Genomic DNA, 14,714 nt, shown 5'->3' with positions numbered 1-14,714 from the left:
ATCTAACCTAAACCTCCCCCACTGCAACTTGAGACCATTACTCCTTGTCCTGTCCTCTTCCACCACTGAGAATAGTCTAGAACCATCCTCTCTGGAACCACCTCTCAGGTAGTTGAAAGCAGCTATCAAATCCCCCCTCATTCTTCTCTTCCGCAGACTAAACAATCCCAGTTCCCTCAGCCTCTCGTCATAAGTCCTGTGTTCCAGACCCCTAATCATTTTTGTTGCCCTTTGCTGGACTCTTTCCAATTTATCCACATCCTTCTTGTAGTGTGGGGCCCAAAACTGGACACAGTACTCCAGATGAGGCCTCACCAATGTCGAATAGAGGGGGACGATCACGTCCCTCGATCTGCTCGCTATGCCCCTACTTATACATCCCAAAATGCCATTGGCCTTCTTGGCAACAAGGGCACACTGCTGACTCATATCCAGCTTCTCGTCCACTGTCACCCCTAGGTCCTTTTCCGCAGAACTGCTGCCTAGCCATTCGGTCCCTCGTCTGTAGCGGTGCATTGGATTCTTCCATCCTAAGTGCAGGACCCTGCACTTATCCTTATTGAACCTCATCAGATTTCTTTTGGCCCAATCCTCCAATTTGTCTAGGTTCCTCTGTATCCTATCCCTACCCTCCAGCATATCTACCACTCCTCCCAGTTTAGTATCATCCGCAAATTTGCTGAGAGTGCAATCCACACCATCCTCCAGATCATTTATGAAGATATTGAACAAAACCGGCCCCAGGACCGACCCCTGGGGCACTCCACTTGACACCGGCTGCCAACTAGACATGGAGCCATTGATCACTACCCGTTGAGCCCGACAATCTAGCCAACTTTCTACCCACCTTATAGTGCATTCATCCATCCCATACTTCTTTAACTTGCTGACAAGAATACTGAGGGAGACCGTGTCAAAAGCTTTGCTAAAGTCAAGAAACAATACATCCACTGCTTTCCCTTCATCCACAGAACCAGTAATCTCATCATAGAAGGCGATTAGATTAGTCAGGCATGACCTTCCCTTGGTGAATCCATGCTGACTGTTCCTGATCACTTTCCTCTCCTGTAAGTGCTTCAGGATTGATTCTTTGAGGACCTTCTCCATGATTTTTCCGGGGACTGAAGTGAGGCTGACCGGCCTGTAGTTCCCAGGATCCTCCTTCTTCCCTTTTTTAAAGATTGGCACTACATTAGCCTTTTTCCAGTCATCCGGGACTTCCCCCGATCGCCATGAGTTTTCAAAGGTAATGGCCAATGGCTCTGCAATCACAGCCGCCAGTTCCTTTAGCACTCTCGGATGCAACTTGTCCGGCCCCATGGACTTGTGCACATCCAGCTTTTCTAAATAGTCCCTAACCACCTCTTTCTCCACAGAGGGCTGGCCATCTATTCCCCATGCCCAGCACAGCAGTCTGGGACCTGACCTTGTTCGTGAAGACAGAAGCAAAAAAAGCATGGAGTACATTAGCTTTTTCCACATCCTCTGTCACTAGGTTGCCTCCCTCATTCATTAAGGGGCCCACACTTTCCTTGTCTTTCTTCTTGTTGCGAACATACCTGAAGAAACCCTTCTTGTTACTCTTAACATCTCTTGCTAGCTGCAGCTCCAGATGCGATTTGGCCCTCCTAATTTCATTCCTACATGCCCGAGCAATATTTTTATACTCTATCCATATATGTGTATCATTAATGCATATAAAGTTATGAGAATTGTGTTGTCTGGTGGTCACTAAAACATACTGTAAGTTGGGGAATCAGCCAGATATTAGCTCCCCAGAGGCAACAGCAAGGAAAGTAACCAACACCTGGGTGGGGTATCAATCAATCCATCCACAACCATTGTCCAGCAAGGGAGCTACAATGCAATGACTCACCCACATGAGGCCACACTATAGGAATTGCTCAACCTTGCCTGGAGACTCAGCAATGTACCCAGACATGCCTAGTCTTGTGTTTTCCAAGCACATGGACTGAGGTTATAAAACAGACACAGAGGCCATATGCTGGACTCTTCTCCTGCCCCCACCTATGCTGCAAGCAACTAAGACACTGAGAAGAAGACAAGACTCCAACATAGAAGATTGGCCCAGGTTTAAGGAACAAACCTGTATATTAAGGACTGCAATATCCAGTGGGGTAAGAAAAATTGCTTAATCTAGATGTTACCCAGTCTCAGAGGGTTGAGAGTTTAGACTGCATGCTTATATTTTATTTCTTTTGGTAAATAACTCTGACTTTTTGACTATCAATTAACATCACTTAAAATCTATCTTTTATAGTCAATACATTTGTTAATCTGCTCAGGTTTTGCAAAGGCTGGTGTATATCCACTTTCCATTGTTGAAGTGGTGAACCAATTAATAAATTTTCACTGCCTATCTTGAGCTGAGCAAGATAGTATATTCCTGAGGTACAGTGCTGGGAGCTGGGTGGGATTCGGCTCTGGTGCCTTTCTCTGTGTGATTCATGAGTGGTTTAGGAAGCATTTATGCAATCTAACTGGGTGTGTGGGGCTCCACATGCTGTTGTGCTGAGTGATCACTGCGCCTGGAGGGGCTTGCTGCTTGTCACTAACAAGGCATTGTGAGAGACAGCCCAGGCTGGAGAGAGTTCAGGGGGCACAGTGGTCCCACAGTCCCAGGCTGAACCCGGGGGAACCCATCACAGAATGTATACACCCTCCTTCACCCTCATGAAAAAAATGGCCAGTCCTAGCCGACCAGCTGGGTAACAGACAAATTGAGATGCCTATTTGGGACCTAAGCCAAAGTCATTGGGAATCTTTTTCCATTTACTCCAATGGGCTTTGGATCCAACCCTTAGTGTCTGTATGGATGAGCTTACCTGATAAGTGGCATATACGGTGCTTTTAAAATGTCACTCTTTCATTTAGGACCTAATCCAGTAAACCGCTTAAGTACATGTTTGACTGTACAGAGGTGAGTAATTCCAGTGAAATGAATGGGACTACGCAAGTGTTTAAAGTTAAGCAGTACTTTCACTCAGTTTACTCATTGATCTGAGCCATACGTTCTGACTGCAGAGTGGCTGTTTCCTTAGCTTAATGATGAAGTATGCTGTACATGGGTGCCAACCTCAGGGCAGACTGTCAGGAAACAGCACATGAATCCCAAACTGGTTGTGTGTTCTATACTTAGATTTCACCAACCAAGTAACAAGTGTAACAAGTGTGAACTCCTCAGACACTAGAACAGCCTTAATGGGGAGCCACAGACAGTCCCCTCACATACTCGGAATTCTGTCTTGCCACGCAGGCAAGCCTGCCTCTGTGATAGATTATCCCTTACACCCAAAAAATCACAACAATATTCAGGTAATTTCCAGTCCCAGTCACTTAAGCCAGGTCAAGTGGGTTTCATAGAATATCAGAGTTGGAAGGGACCTCAGGAGATCATCTAGTCCAACCCCCTGCTCAAAGCAGGCACAATCCCCAATTTTTTTTTCCCCCCAGATCCCTAAATGGCCCCCTCAGGGATTGAACTCACAACCATGGGTTTAGCAGGCCAATGCTCAAACCACTGAGCTATCCCCAGTGCACCCCAGATCTCTCAGCAAACGCAACACTTGTAGCCAATCCTATAATAAATTAACTAAAGGTTTATTAACGAAGAAAAGAAATGAGAGTCATTTACAAGATTAAAGCAGGTAAACATACACACAGAAATGAGATACAGTCTTGGGTTCTAAAAAATGATAGTAGCTGCTTTAAATGCAAGCTTTATATGTCCTGTAGGGCTTACCCAAGCTAAACATCAGGGGAGCCCCTTATGCTTAGAAATCTTTGCCCCTCAGATTTCAAGCAGCATTGGGATAATAGTTTCTCCTTAACAGGCATTTTTCTTCCCTTCGCCAGCATTCAAGCTGTGATGGGATGAGGGCTTGTGCACATATCCTCTTCAGGGGTGCAGGGGAAGCAATTAGCAAAGTCTTTTGTCCACAATGGTTTGTCTGATGTCTGTGGACCTTTTTTTGTTGTGGAGGAGATAACACCTCTTGTGATAAAGTAGCATACTTGGTAATGCTTGTCCCCTGACTGTGAGGGGTTTACAATCTTAGCAAACATTTTGATAATTACAAAGCAAACATTTAAACATTACTCTTATAACGTGATACAGACATTATAAGTAGGATTGACACATGCAGCATCCTACAAGAATTCCATAAAGTCTAAAGCCTAAACAGATTCTTATAACTCCAATACCTATTTCAACAACACTAACACACAGGTGACCTAGACTGGTTTCCAGCTATGCATTTGTCAGTGGTCAGTGAGGCCCAGGGGCTTGGCATGAGCTGACACCTGGTCTGCCGCTGTCACAGATATGACTGTACTACTTCTAGCCTGGTAAATGGCTTGTTCTTTTTGTTCCACTTAAGAGGATCCAGGTTCTTTCAGTACCAAGATCTCATATGGCTACAGAGCCCAATTCTGCTTTCAATGAAATACTTTGCCATTGACTTCAGTGGGAGCAGTGTTGTACTCCTTTGCATGTGCCTTTTGCCTTTAAATGACAAAAAGATTATTAGGAGCAGCAGCACCATATGATATCCTTCTCCTCATTAGAGCACAGAAATGTAATGTGTTTATTGGCTATGATTCTTTTTAGTGTTTATAGTAACGAAAAAGTAACCATGTATTTTAAACAAGGCAAATGATTCTGCAGTATTGCACCTCTTCCCAGAAAGCTGTGACCAAGTATGAAATATGCAATTTTGACCATGAAATCTGTCATCTTTCCCTCTGATTTTCATATAGCCTTACGGATAATAAATAAAATTCCTGCTTTTTACAAGGGGGAATCTAGGAAAAATAAATGGACAACAGAAAGAGCTGCCATAATTACAGTTTGTTTGGCATGTCTGTGACCCAGGTGAACTGATTCATGGCCTGGATTCAAAACCACTTTTCTGTTCTTTACTTACTACTTTGTGGTTTCAACTATTTAAATCAGGCTAATTTTCAGCTCAGGGAACTGAAGAGTCATTATTCTCCAAAAATGTTATCTTTCATGTGTTTAAAAACTGGTAACAAAATACTGTGTTTTGCCAGATGGAACAGTGGTGGGGCAAGGAAGATAAATACAGTAGACCCTCAGAGTTACGAACACACTGGGAATGGAGGTTGTTCATAGCTCTGAACAAAATATTATGGTTGTTCTTTCAAAAGTTTACAACTGAACATTGACTTAATACAGCTTTGAAACTTTACTGTGCAGAAGAAAAATGCTGATTTTAATCTTAATCTTTAATCTTTAATCTTATCTTAATTTAAATGAAACAAACCTTGTCAATTGTTTTAAATTTCCCTTTAGTTTTTTAGTAGTTTACATTTAACAGAGTACTGCTTTTTAAAAAAAAATATTTATTTTTATTTTTATCTTTTGGTTTCCTCTGCTTGATTGTGTACTTCCAGTTCCAGATGAGGTGTATGGTTGACAGGTCAGTTCGTAACTCTGGTGTTTGTAACTCTGAAGTTCTACTCTATCTGGAAAACCACCACATGAGAACACCAAACTATTTTTCTAAAATAAAACAATCTAAGAAACATTAGAGACATGAAGTATGTTCTTTGCTACTGGCTATGTTCTTATACAAAATCTTCTGCTGAGTTCTTCATCTTAATGAAATACTTGATGTTCTTTGTTCTGAAGATGCCCAAAAGTTGATGTCAGAGTTAGCTGTAATTATCTTCTTTGTCTTTGTCTTCTTATTATTATTATTTTATTTTATTTTTCTTGAAGGAATTCACTTTTGGGTGATAGTCCTAAGGGTAAAAACACTTTTGTGGTAGGAACATTGCTCCATGTGATTTGAAGCTGCTTTAGCAAGGCTCCTCAAACTAAAATGCAAATAAGTCTTTAAAGAAATGAAAATCTTTGTGTTTCCATATCTCGCTGCTTGTACAGCATGGGGTGGAAGAGCATGTGAAAGCTGGGTAGGAAAAATAGTGAAGAAGGGCAAGATTGTCAGAAGTACTCATCACCCACAAAAAAGACTAGATTATCATAAAAACTCAGCCAGACTTACAGAAGTGTTTAGCATCTGGCATCTCCCGTAGAGAACAATGGGTGCTGAATAGTGCTGTGTGAATAACTGATTTTTCCATTCACTGGCTGAACCAAAAAATGGCAGGGGTGTGGGAATTGTTTCGGGCAGAATACATGTTTTATTTGAGCCAAAACAAAATGTTTCATTTGGTTTTGAGTTTTTTAACCTTTCTTCAATAAAATCAAAGTAAATTTTGAAACTAAAATTTGTTTTACATTGAAATATTTTGTGTTTTTTTTCTTACTGTAACAGTTCAGCACAAATTTACGTAACATTTCAGTAGACCTGACTACATTTTTCAATGAAAAGGTTTTGTCCAAAAAATGTTGTCCCGCTCTAATGCTGAGCACTTTTGAAAATCGAGCCATTTTGTTTAGATACCTAAACAGGAGCAGAACTCTCTTGAACTTTTGACTCAGCATGTACATTAATACTTTTAAAGATGATTGTTGGAAGAGAACTGGGAGAGAAAAAAAACTTATTGAACTTCTCAGCTAAATCAAACACAGAATAAGCTGCTTCCCATTCATTTCCCAGTCTGTCCCCCTTGTTTTTCGCAAAAAGAAAAGGAGTACTTGTGGCACCTTAGAGACTAACCAATTTATTTGAGCATAAGCTTTTGTGAGCTACAGCTCACTTCATCGGATGCATACTGTGGAAAGTGTAGAAGATCTTTTTATACACACAAAGCATGAAAAAATACCTCTCCCACCCCACTCTCCTGCTGGTAATAGCTTATCTAAAGTGATCACTCTCCTTACAATGTGTATGATAATCAAGTTGGGCCATTTCCAGCACAAATCCAGGTTTTCTCACCCCCCCACACACAAACCCACTCTCCTGCTGGTAATAGCTTATCTAAAGTGACCACTCTCCTTACAATGTGTATGATGATCGAGGTGGGCCATTTCCAGCACCAATCCAGGGTTTAACAAGAACGTCGGGGGGGGGGGGTAGGAAAAAACAAGGGGAAATAGGTTACCTTGCATAATGACTTAGCCACTCCCAGTCTCTATTCAAGCCTAAGTTAATTTGTATCCAATTTGCAAATGAATTCCAATTCAACAGTTTCTCGCTGGAGTCCAGACAGGAGAGTGGGGTGGGGGGAGGTATTTTTTCATGCTTTGTGTGTATAAAAAGATCTTCTACACTTTCCACAGTATGCATCGGATGAAGTGAGCTGTAGCTCACGAAAGGTTATGCTCATATAAATTGGTTAGTCTCTAAAGTGCCACAAGTACTCCTTTTCTTTTTGCGAATACAGACTAACACGGCTGTTACTCTGAAACCCCTTGTTTTTGCAACTCTATAGATTTCATCCATCCAACCTGGTCTCTCTGTGCTCCCCATCCTACTCATCTAATAATAGCCTCTCGTCTTTCTTATCAGATAGGGAAGTTTATGTGCAATAATTTCTCTATAGTTCCTGCCATCTTGAATAGCCTCCCTTTTTTGCAATTTCTTTAATGACCTCTGAGTTTTGTCAAATTATTTTATTCACAGTGAAATGCCTTTATATACTTTTTAGTAATTCTGCCATATGGTATATTAACCCCACTGTTGTCTTTTATTTGCTCCCAGAAAGCATTTTGGAATACAGTTTGCTTGACAATCACTACACAAAATAAAATTGCATTGCATTAACGCATGATGTTGAACAATTTAGAGATTTTTGGGTGAAAAGAGGGTGTTTGAGTCTATTCCAATGCCCACCTCTTCAGGGTGGACTTATTTAAATCACCAAGTGGAAAGCCTTGATTTAAATCATTGATAGTAATCAGCTTTTCCATTTGTATTTTAGGTTTTTTTTAAAGAAAGGTGCATTCTTATTAGTTGATATAACCATTAAAATGTTGATTTACAGCTAAATAGAGCCTAGATTACTAGATTTTATACTAGATTTGGTGCATCTTTTTGCTGCCTAGGAGGCTACACTATTACTATATTTATTTAAGCAATTCTATAGCTTAATATTTTCAGATTCTTATTAATTGTATGTTTTTACTGTGTTAGAAAATGATATATTGCTTATTTACTACATGATAAACTTTTTGCTCATGATTTGAGTAAAACTGCATTAGAATGGTAACTGGAATTTAATTGAATACACAAAATAGCATATACAATTTATTTTTTTAAACAAAACAACCTTAAATATTTTGGATACATAAACTCCTCAAACCTTGTTTCACATTTACTGATAAATTATTTCCTAAACAGAGGGAATAAGTGTAATCAGTGAATTAAACTAAGTGAAACTAATTATTTCAGGTCGATCTGGGAGGATTTTCACATATACCTAAGCGAAAGTGACTGGCACTTCAATTCCTGCTCTCCTAGGTCTCTGGTAAATGAGACAACAGTCTCCTAAGTTACTTAGGCTGTCTTTAATGAAAGATTTCTCTTACTGTAACTGTTTAAATGATATATTTTATTCTAAGCTCTGTTTTATAGGGAAAATAATTAATAAATCATAAAGATTATCTAAATCTTCATCTCTAGGAACATGCCAAATATATTGAAAAAACATTTTAAAATGTTAAAATTCATAAATACCTAATAATACTTCACCTTCGAACAGGAAATCTTCACCAAGGATGTTTGATTACACGGAGAATAATAAATTTTAGAAGGCCATCAGTAAAAACATAATTGATAAGTACTCCCACAACAAACTAACATGTCAATTACATTTTGAACACAAATATTTTGAAATTCATAAGTAATCCACCCAAAACATAAATTTATGACAATAATCTAAATGATTGTTAACTAGCTGAGTAAGATATGGTGGGAAAACCATAAGAATGGTGCAAAAATAAGTTTACCGACCAGGTTGATCCAGATTTTTCAGACATGTCCGAATCATCTTCAGAGTCTTTGACTTCTGAGGATTATTTTTCATAATGTTGTTTCATTCTGACAATGAATCCTTGCATTTCTTTGTTGCATTGTTTACATTTGGCCCATGTTCCTTTTTTATCCAGAAGACAGGGTTTTCTTGAAAATATTCCCAAGTAGGGTCTTTTTTACAACCTGCAGCCATGGCATTTTTCTTCCTCCAGTTCCCAGGTGTTGCAGTCAACACTAGAGGCTGCTCTCTGAAGTATGTTATCCATTCTTCCCACAGTGTCCTGCTTTGACACCAGTGTTGCTCTTTTCTGGTTGCACACTCTTCTCCTTCTTCCTTGTTTTTCAACTCTCCCAACCTCACCTCCTCCAGAAAAATTAAAGAACTAACAACAATCCCAGACTTGTGCTCATGTAACCAACGTGAGCTATTTTATTTAGTTAGAGGCAGAAGGAGGCAGTTGAGAAATTAAGGGATTTCTGTTTGTATCTCTGTTACACATGAAAGGAGACAGAACAAGGCCATTTACTCGAAGTGTCCAAAACCATCCAGAAGCAAGGGCTGGTAGTTACTAAGCAGATCAGTGTTTTTCCCTGAGCTGGAGAGTAAAGTTTCCATCATGGGTGGAGTCCTAAATATTCATAATTTGAGAACTGAGCCAATCAGCACTCAAGTAGGGAGAAGCTGTAAAATAGGAATATGAGATCACCCAGGTGGGCTCAGTGAATGATTCTGTTGAGATACATGATGGTGTCTCCTGGAGTCAGAGGCCAGGCCCCAAAACCTGTGATGACTTTGCCGGTATCTTACACCCAGTAGCACAGTCTCCTGGGTTCCCCACAGGATCAAGCCCTTAATACAGGGCTTATTGTGCCATATTTATAAAGCTTGACCTCAAAAGTTAGGTGTCCCCCCCCCCCAATTCTTTTTTATATAGAAAAGCAGCCTTTAACCGAAGTTTTAGATACAGGATCAGTCATGTATTCAGCATATTCATTTTTTATTTAAAAGTTTTAAGAGATTATAATAAGTTTAGGCCTTAACATATGTTGTATTAAATTCAGATTTCATTTTAGGTTTCTTTTTTAAAAAAGAAAAAACTTATTATAATTTAATAACAAAATAAACACTCCAATTTAAATAAAAAATCCACTTTTTATTTTATTGTTTAAATAATGGATTTGTATGCATCCTGCATCCCTTTGTCCTGGACTAATATTTCTTTCTGCCATTCTCTCCCACGTGAATGGTACTTGATTGGTACGGGTGCCCCTGCTGTTTCCGGGTAGTCCTATGTTTACCTTCTTCTAAAGGCTTCATCACTTAAGCTTTGTGTATCGCTGCACAAGTTGTAAGACAATGTGACTAGTTTGCACACATCGCCCCAGCAGTTTCCTTAGTGCCCATCAGCCTGATGAGTCGTAAGTGGCAAACCTCCAAAGGCTCAGTTTGGATTGGATTGGATAAGCACCTCCAGGTTTCAGAGCCTCTCTAAACCAGTGATTCTCAAGCTATCTGACGTGGGGGACCGGCAATTTGTTTTTCCAGTGTGTGTGCAGACCGGCAGCTGATGGCTCACGGACCGGCACCGGTTCGTGGACCACCACTTTGAGTAGCACTGCTCTAAACCACTTAATTCTGCAAAAGGATGTTGAAAGTACCATGAGAGATCAGCAACATTCAGTCTTTGCTCCAGCCATTAAGCAAGGTAGCACATGGGGTTGTAACATAGTGTATGGGAGAGGGAGTCAGAAGAGTTAGTCCAACTATTTCAAAGCTCAAAAAGTGTTCAGTTCAAACTTCAGGTGATGGTTTTGAGTGGGTCCCTAGTGAAGAGTAGCAGACCCGGTGTTTATAACCAACTGGAGTTTCCTGCTTTGTACATGCACATGTGATTCAGAAGTTTGACCTGGATATTGCAGAGTTCCATCAGACATTTGTGTTTCAGTGCTGACTTACTCAAGTGTGGTTGATTTTCTGGCAGAACATCCCAGGCTTCAGGTTAAATAAAAAGAATGCAAGCAAGCCTATCTTCTGTGGAGTGGATGAATGTTAGCAACATATCTTTCTCAGCTGGGGGAAAAGGCAGACTAGTTAAAGCAAAGGACAGTTGTTTCCAACGTACTGTGAAGCCCGATTAAAATATATTGCCTCTGACATTCTAATCACAGCAAGTGAGAACTGCGGTGTAAACCTATGTAAAGATTGACTAGAGAAGGGAACATTTCAACTAGGAGCATGGACAGTGCTGGGTCAGCAATTAAATGTGATCTGTTAACAAGGGAATTACACTTCTTCATTATAGCCAGTGCTTTGCTGTGCTAGAAAAAGTACAAACACACCCAAATGTAGGTTGAATTCTGCCATCCTTAATCTAGTAAAACTCTTGTTGATTTTAATGGAAGTTTTGCTTAACTCAGAATTGCAGAATTTGGGCCCTATTTTTTTAAGATGAAAACTTTCCACTAACCATTTAATGTTATCCTTTTTACTGGCTGATTAGGACTCAGTCCTGCAACGTGCTAAGCACTGTTTGGCAGTACTGAACAATCCAAATTCTATTTACTCCAATAGGAGTTGACAATGCTCAACATTTCAGAGTGCTCCGTGCATTGCTGATTCAAGTCCTTATTTACTTGAAAAGTGTGAGTTGGGGGAGATGCGGGGAGAACAGTTCATCTTGAAGATTGTTTGAGTAAAGCATTTTTATAATAGTTATACCAGCAACCCAGGCTTGTATAAGTTTCAGATTGTTTTGCACCTAGAGTTATTCACTTCTCAGAAGAGTAGGTGATGAACTATTAAAATGTTTCCGTTTACTGTATGCAGCTTGGTATTTACAGTCATGAGCCAATGAAAAGCAACCTAAGGAAAAACAAAAAAAGATTTTCTTACCATGGAGTTTGCACCATTTCTTTTAGTTCCTGTTTTTCTTGGGTATCCTACAAAATTCCCCTTTTCCCCAAGAGCTCAGAAGTATTCAGTCAAACATGAAGTTGTTCTGTAAAAGAAGGGGAAAAAATAACTTTGGTTGCTGATATATGGACAATGTCTGGTGGTTCTTACATTTTTTTCTTGTCACTTTATACTGCAGATCATCTCTTTGTGCCATAGACCCCCACATTGCCCTGCAGCACACCAATATTTGTGGGGTGGGGAAGGATTTGCTATTAATAACTCTTTTAGAGAATTGTTTTCATACCATGGATTTCCTGTTTTTTGTACTTGGAGCTTGTCTACATGGTACGTTAGTGTGCACCAACTGGGGCATAAATTCTGCTGCGCACCACTGTGTCATGCACTAACTGTCCGTGTGGACCCTACTGGTGCACACTAAAAGTTTCATTAGTGCATTGATGTAACACTGTTTGAAATGGGACACACACATGCATGTTCACAGCCTTATTATTATTTCTGTCTTTCAGGGGGGATCTACCCCCTGATTCTTTCAAATTCTGCTTACAAAATTTGGGAATCAGGTTTTGTTTCCATCTTTGCCTCTGTCTTTCTCCCCTAGTTGTGAGATGTAAATTCTGCCTTAAGAGCAAAATGGTGGGAGATAGAGAATGTAAATAAAACATATAGATAGATTAGATATAATCATAACACAGAGATTATATGTAGATGGATGTTACTATTTCTGTTCTGAGTCAGGCCAGGGACTGTTCTTTACATTAATGGGAAACATGATTGTGCTTCCCTATTTAAACAACAGCTGCCATTAAACCCTGCTCCTTAGACACCTCCTATGTAAATAATGCTTGTTGTGTTGTTAAACTGTTGTTTTTTTGCCTTCCTGTATGTGGAGCATCATACTAATTTCTACAAGTTGTGACTACTAACAGAGAGCAATCACCTCACAGACTTGTACCGAAAAGAAGAGATCATCAGTGTCGGAGGAAATGGCTGCATCCACAGTCCTCGCTTCCCAAGTAGCTACCCAAGGAACCTGTTACTGACATGGCGGCTGCTCTCGACAGGGAATACAAGGATACAGCTGGCCTTTGATAATCAGTTTGGATTGGAGGAGCCAGAAAATGATATCTGCAGGTGAGAGAAAAGCTATCCAGAGAGCTAATCATGTCATTTTAAAAATCAGCTGACCAAATGTCTTGCATGGTGCTTTGGAGGGGTCCATTAGGGATTCCGTTTCAGATTAACGAGATATCTGGCTACCAACACTACAAACCAAACTCTCTGAATAAACTTACCTGCATCAGGCTTGAACTGTTTCCTGTGAATTGAAGTCCTCGCCTGGTATTTTAAATGCAGCACACTCGAGTCTTAGGCACTGCTGGCTCCCTGCACAAATGCTAAAAGAATGGGGTTTTGCCCACTGTAACTAAGGACAATGGATGTTTCTTTTTTCAGTTATGCGAAACACATTTTTCTTCAGTATGTCAGTTTAGAAAGCTGGGTATTTGCTGCGAGGGAAGAGGCAGACAGGGAAGAGCAGGGGTAGGGGAACTGTGTGCTGTGCTCTGGGAATTATATGGCCAGAATGATTGACTGGCTGTTAGCTCTCTTTAATTATTATTTGCATCTCCGTATAATTTGTTCTAGGTGGTTGAAATATAGCTCCAGAGTCAGCGGTATACTCTGTCTGCTTTGTACCACTGTGGTGATGCAAAGCAGCTATAAGCTCAGTTGACGGGGCTGGTTAGACCAGGTTTATAGCTTTTCATCACCAGAACATACAGTTGAATTTGGCCGATAATTAATAAAATAAACTAATACAAATGTTTCTGATGTTCATGTTTTTGTTGTTCAGGGTGTATTTAGTGTGGGAGGGAAGGCCTCAAGCCTTCCCAGACACTTTCCAGGGCACATCTTCAGAAGCCAGATTGCTGTGCAGCAGTATTGGCACTCTGTCTGACTGTTATTACTTATCGCTACACCTAACCAGAAAACCTGTGTTGTTTTCTTTCTACTCCCACCCGCTTTCATGTCTTCTCCCAGCATCTTATTCAGTTAATTTGCATTTAGAGGCTTTGGTGAGTCTGTGTGGTTTTATTATTATTTTTCAATTGGTAATGTTCTGCATTACCAATGAACTGAGAGAACCATTCCAGTCAGTTTGTTTTTCAGTTAATGACAAAAGAATGCAGACTCAACCTGGCCATCCTTCTCTGTATGTTTATGATCTTGGCAGCTTTTACTCTGCTCTGTCATTGTTGGTGTGAGAGCAATTACAGTGTAATAATAGTTACCTTCTAGGACCTCAGAGGCTATGCCGGAATGCAGAGACTAATGCCCATGGAAACGGCCTGTTAACATTTTACATAGAGTATAAACTATGGCTGACCTTAAATCATTTCAACCTTGAAACGTGGATCTAATTTACTGTGGAAAAGGATGAAATGTTCTCTTGTAAAGGGCTATTAAAGGTGATGACATGGTGAGGGGAAGTCAAGTCATTATCGACATACTGGATTTTGACCATGGCTGCGGAGAATCTGTCTGCTTTCAAAAGCTACAAATTTATGAAGCAGAGAAGCAAAAACCTTCCAGAATATGTAGTGCCTATAAAAGCTGAGAAAATATCCCATTCTTTATAGAAATACAACCTTGCCCTGTAAGGCTTTTATTTACATGATATTACTACTAGAATGAGGAAGCTCCCAGGGTATTACTTGGAATGACTTCCAAGCTTGTTAAAGACCCTTTGGTAAGTAACATACAATATTACTTTACCACTCTGGAGAAATTTTTTTTTTGGGGGGGAGGGTATCTGATTTTGTCCTCAGTTTTACTGTCAGATGCTCTCTCTGGCCCTACTTCACCAAAACATC

General features: G+C 40.1%; 1 protein-coding gene across 3 annotated transcripts in view; it reads left to right on the top strand.

The window, feature by feature from the left end:
- The window catches only part of PDGFD (platelet derived growth factor D), a 187,609-nt gene that overhangs the window by 100,807 nt on the left and 72,088 nt on the right, over positions 1 to 14,714 (top strand). For 2 of the 3 annotated variants that reach the window (XM_084629124.1, XM_084629126.1), the window contains exon 2: positions 12,768 to 12,972. In XM_084629124.1, coding sequence (XP_084485250.1) covers positions 12,768 to 12,972 — 205 coding nt within the window. The remainder of the gene's footprint in view (positions 1 to 12,767; positions 12,973 to 14,714) is intronic. The other variant, XM_084629125.1, reaches the window with a different exon arrangement.

Source organism: Lepidochelys olivacea (assembly GCF_965140295.1).
Source record: "Lepidochelys olivacea isolate rLepOli2 genome assembly, chromosome: 1".
Taxonomy (NCBI): Eukaryota; Metazoa; Chordata; order Testudines; family Cheloniidae; genus Lepidochelys; species Lepidochelys olivacea.
Note: the sequence above shows the minus strand (reverse complement) of the source record. Positions and strands in the feature narration are given on the sequence as shown.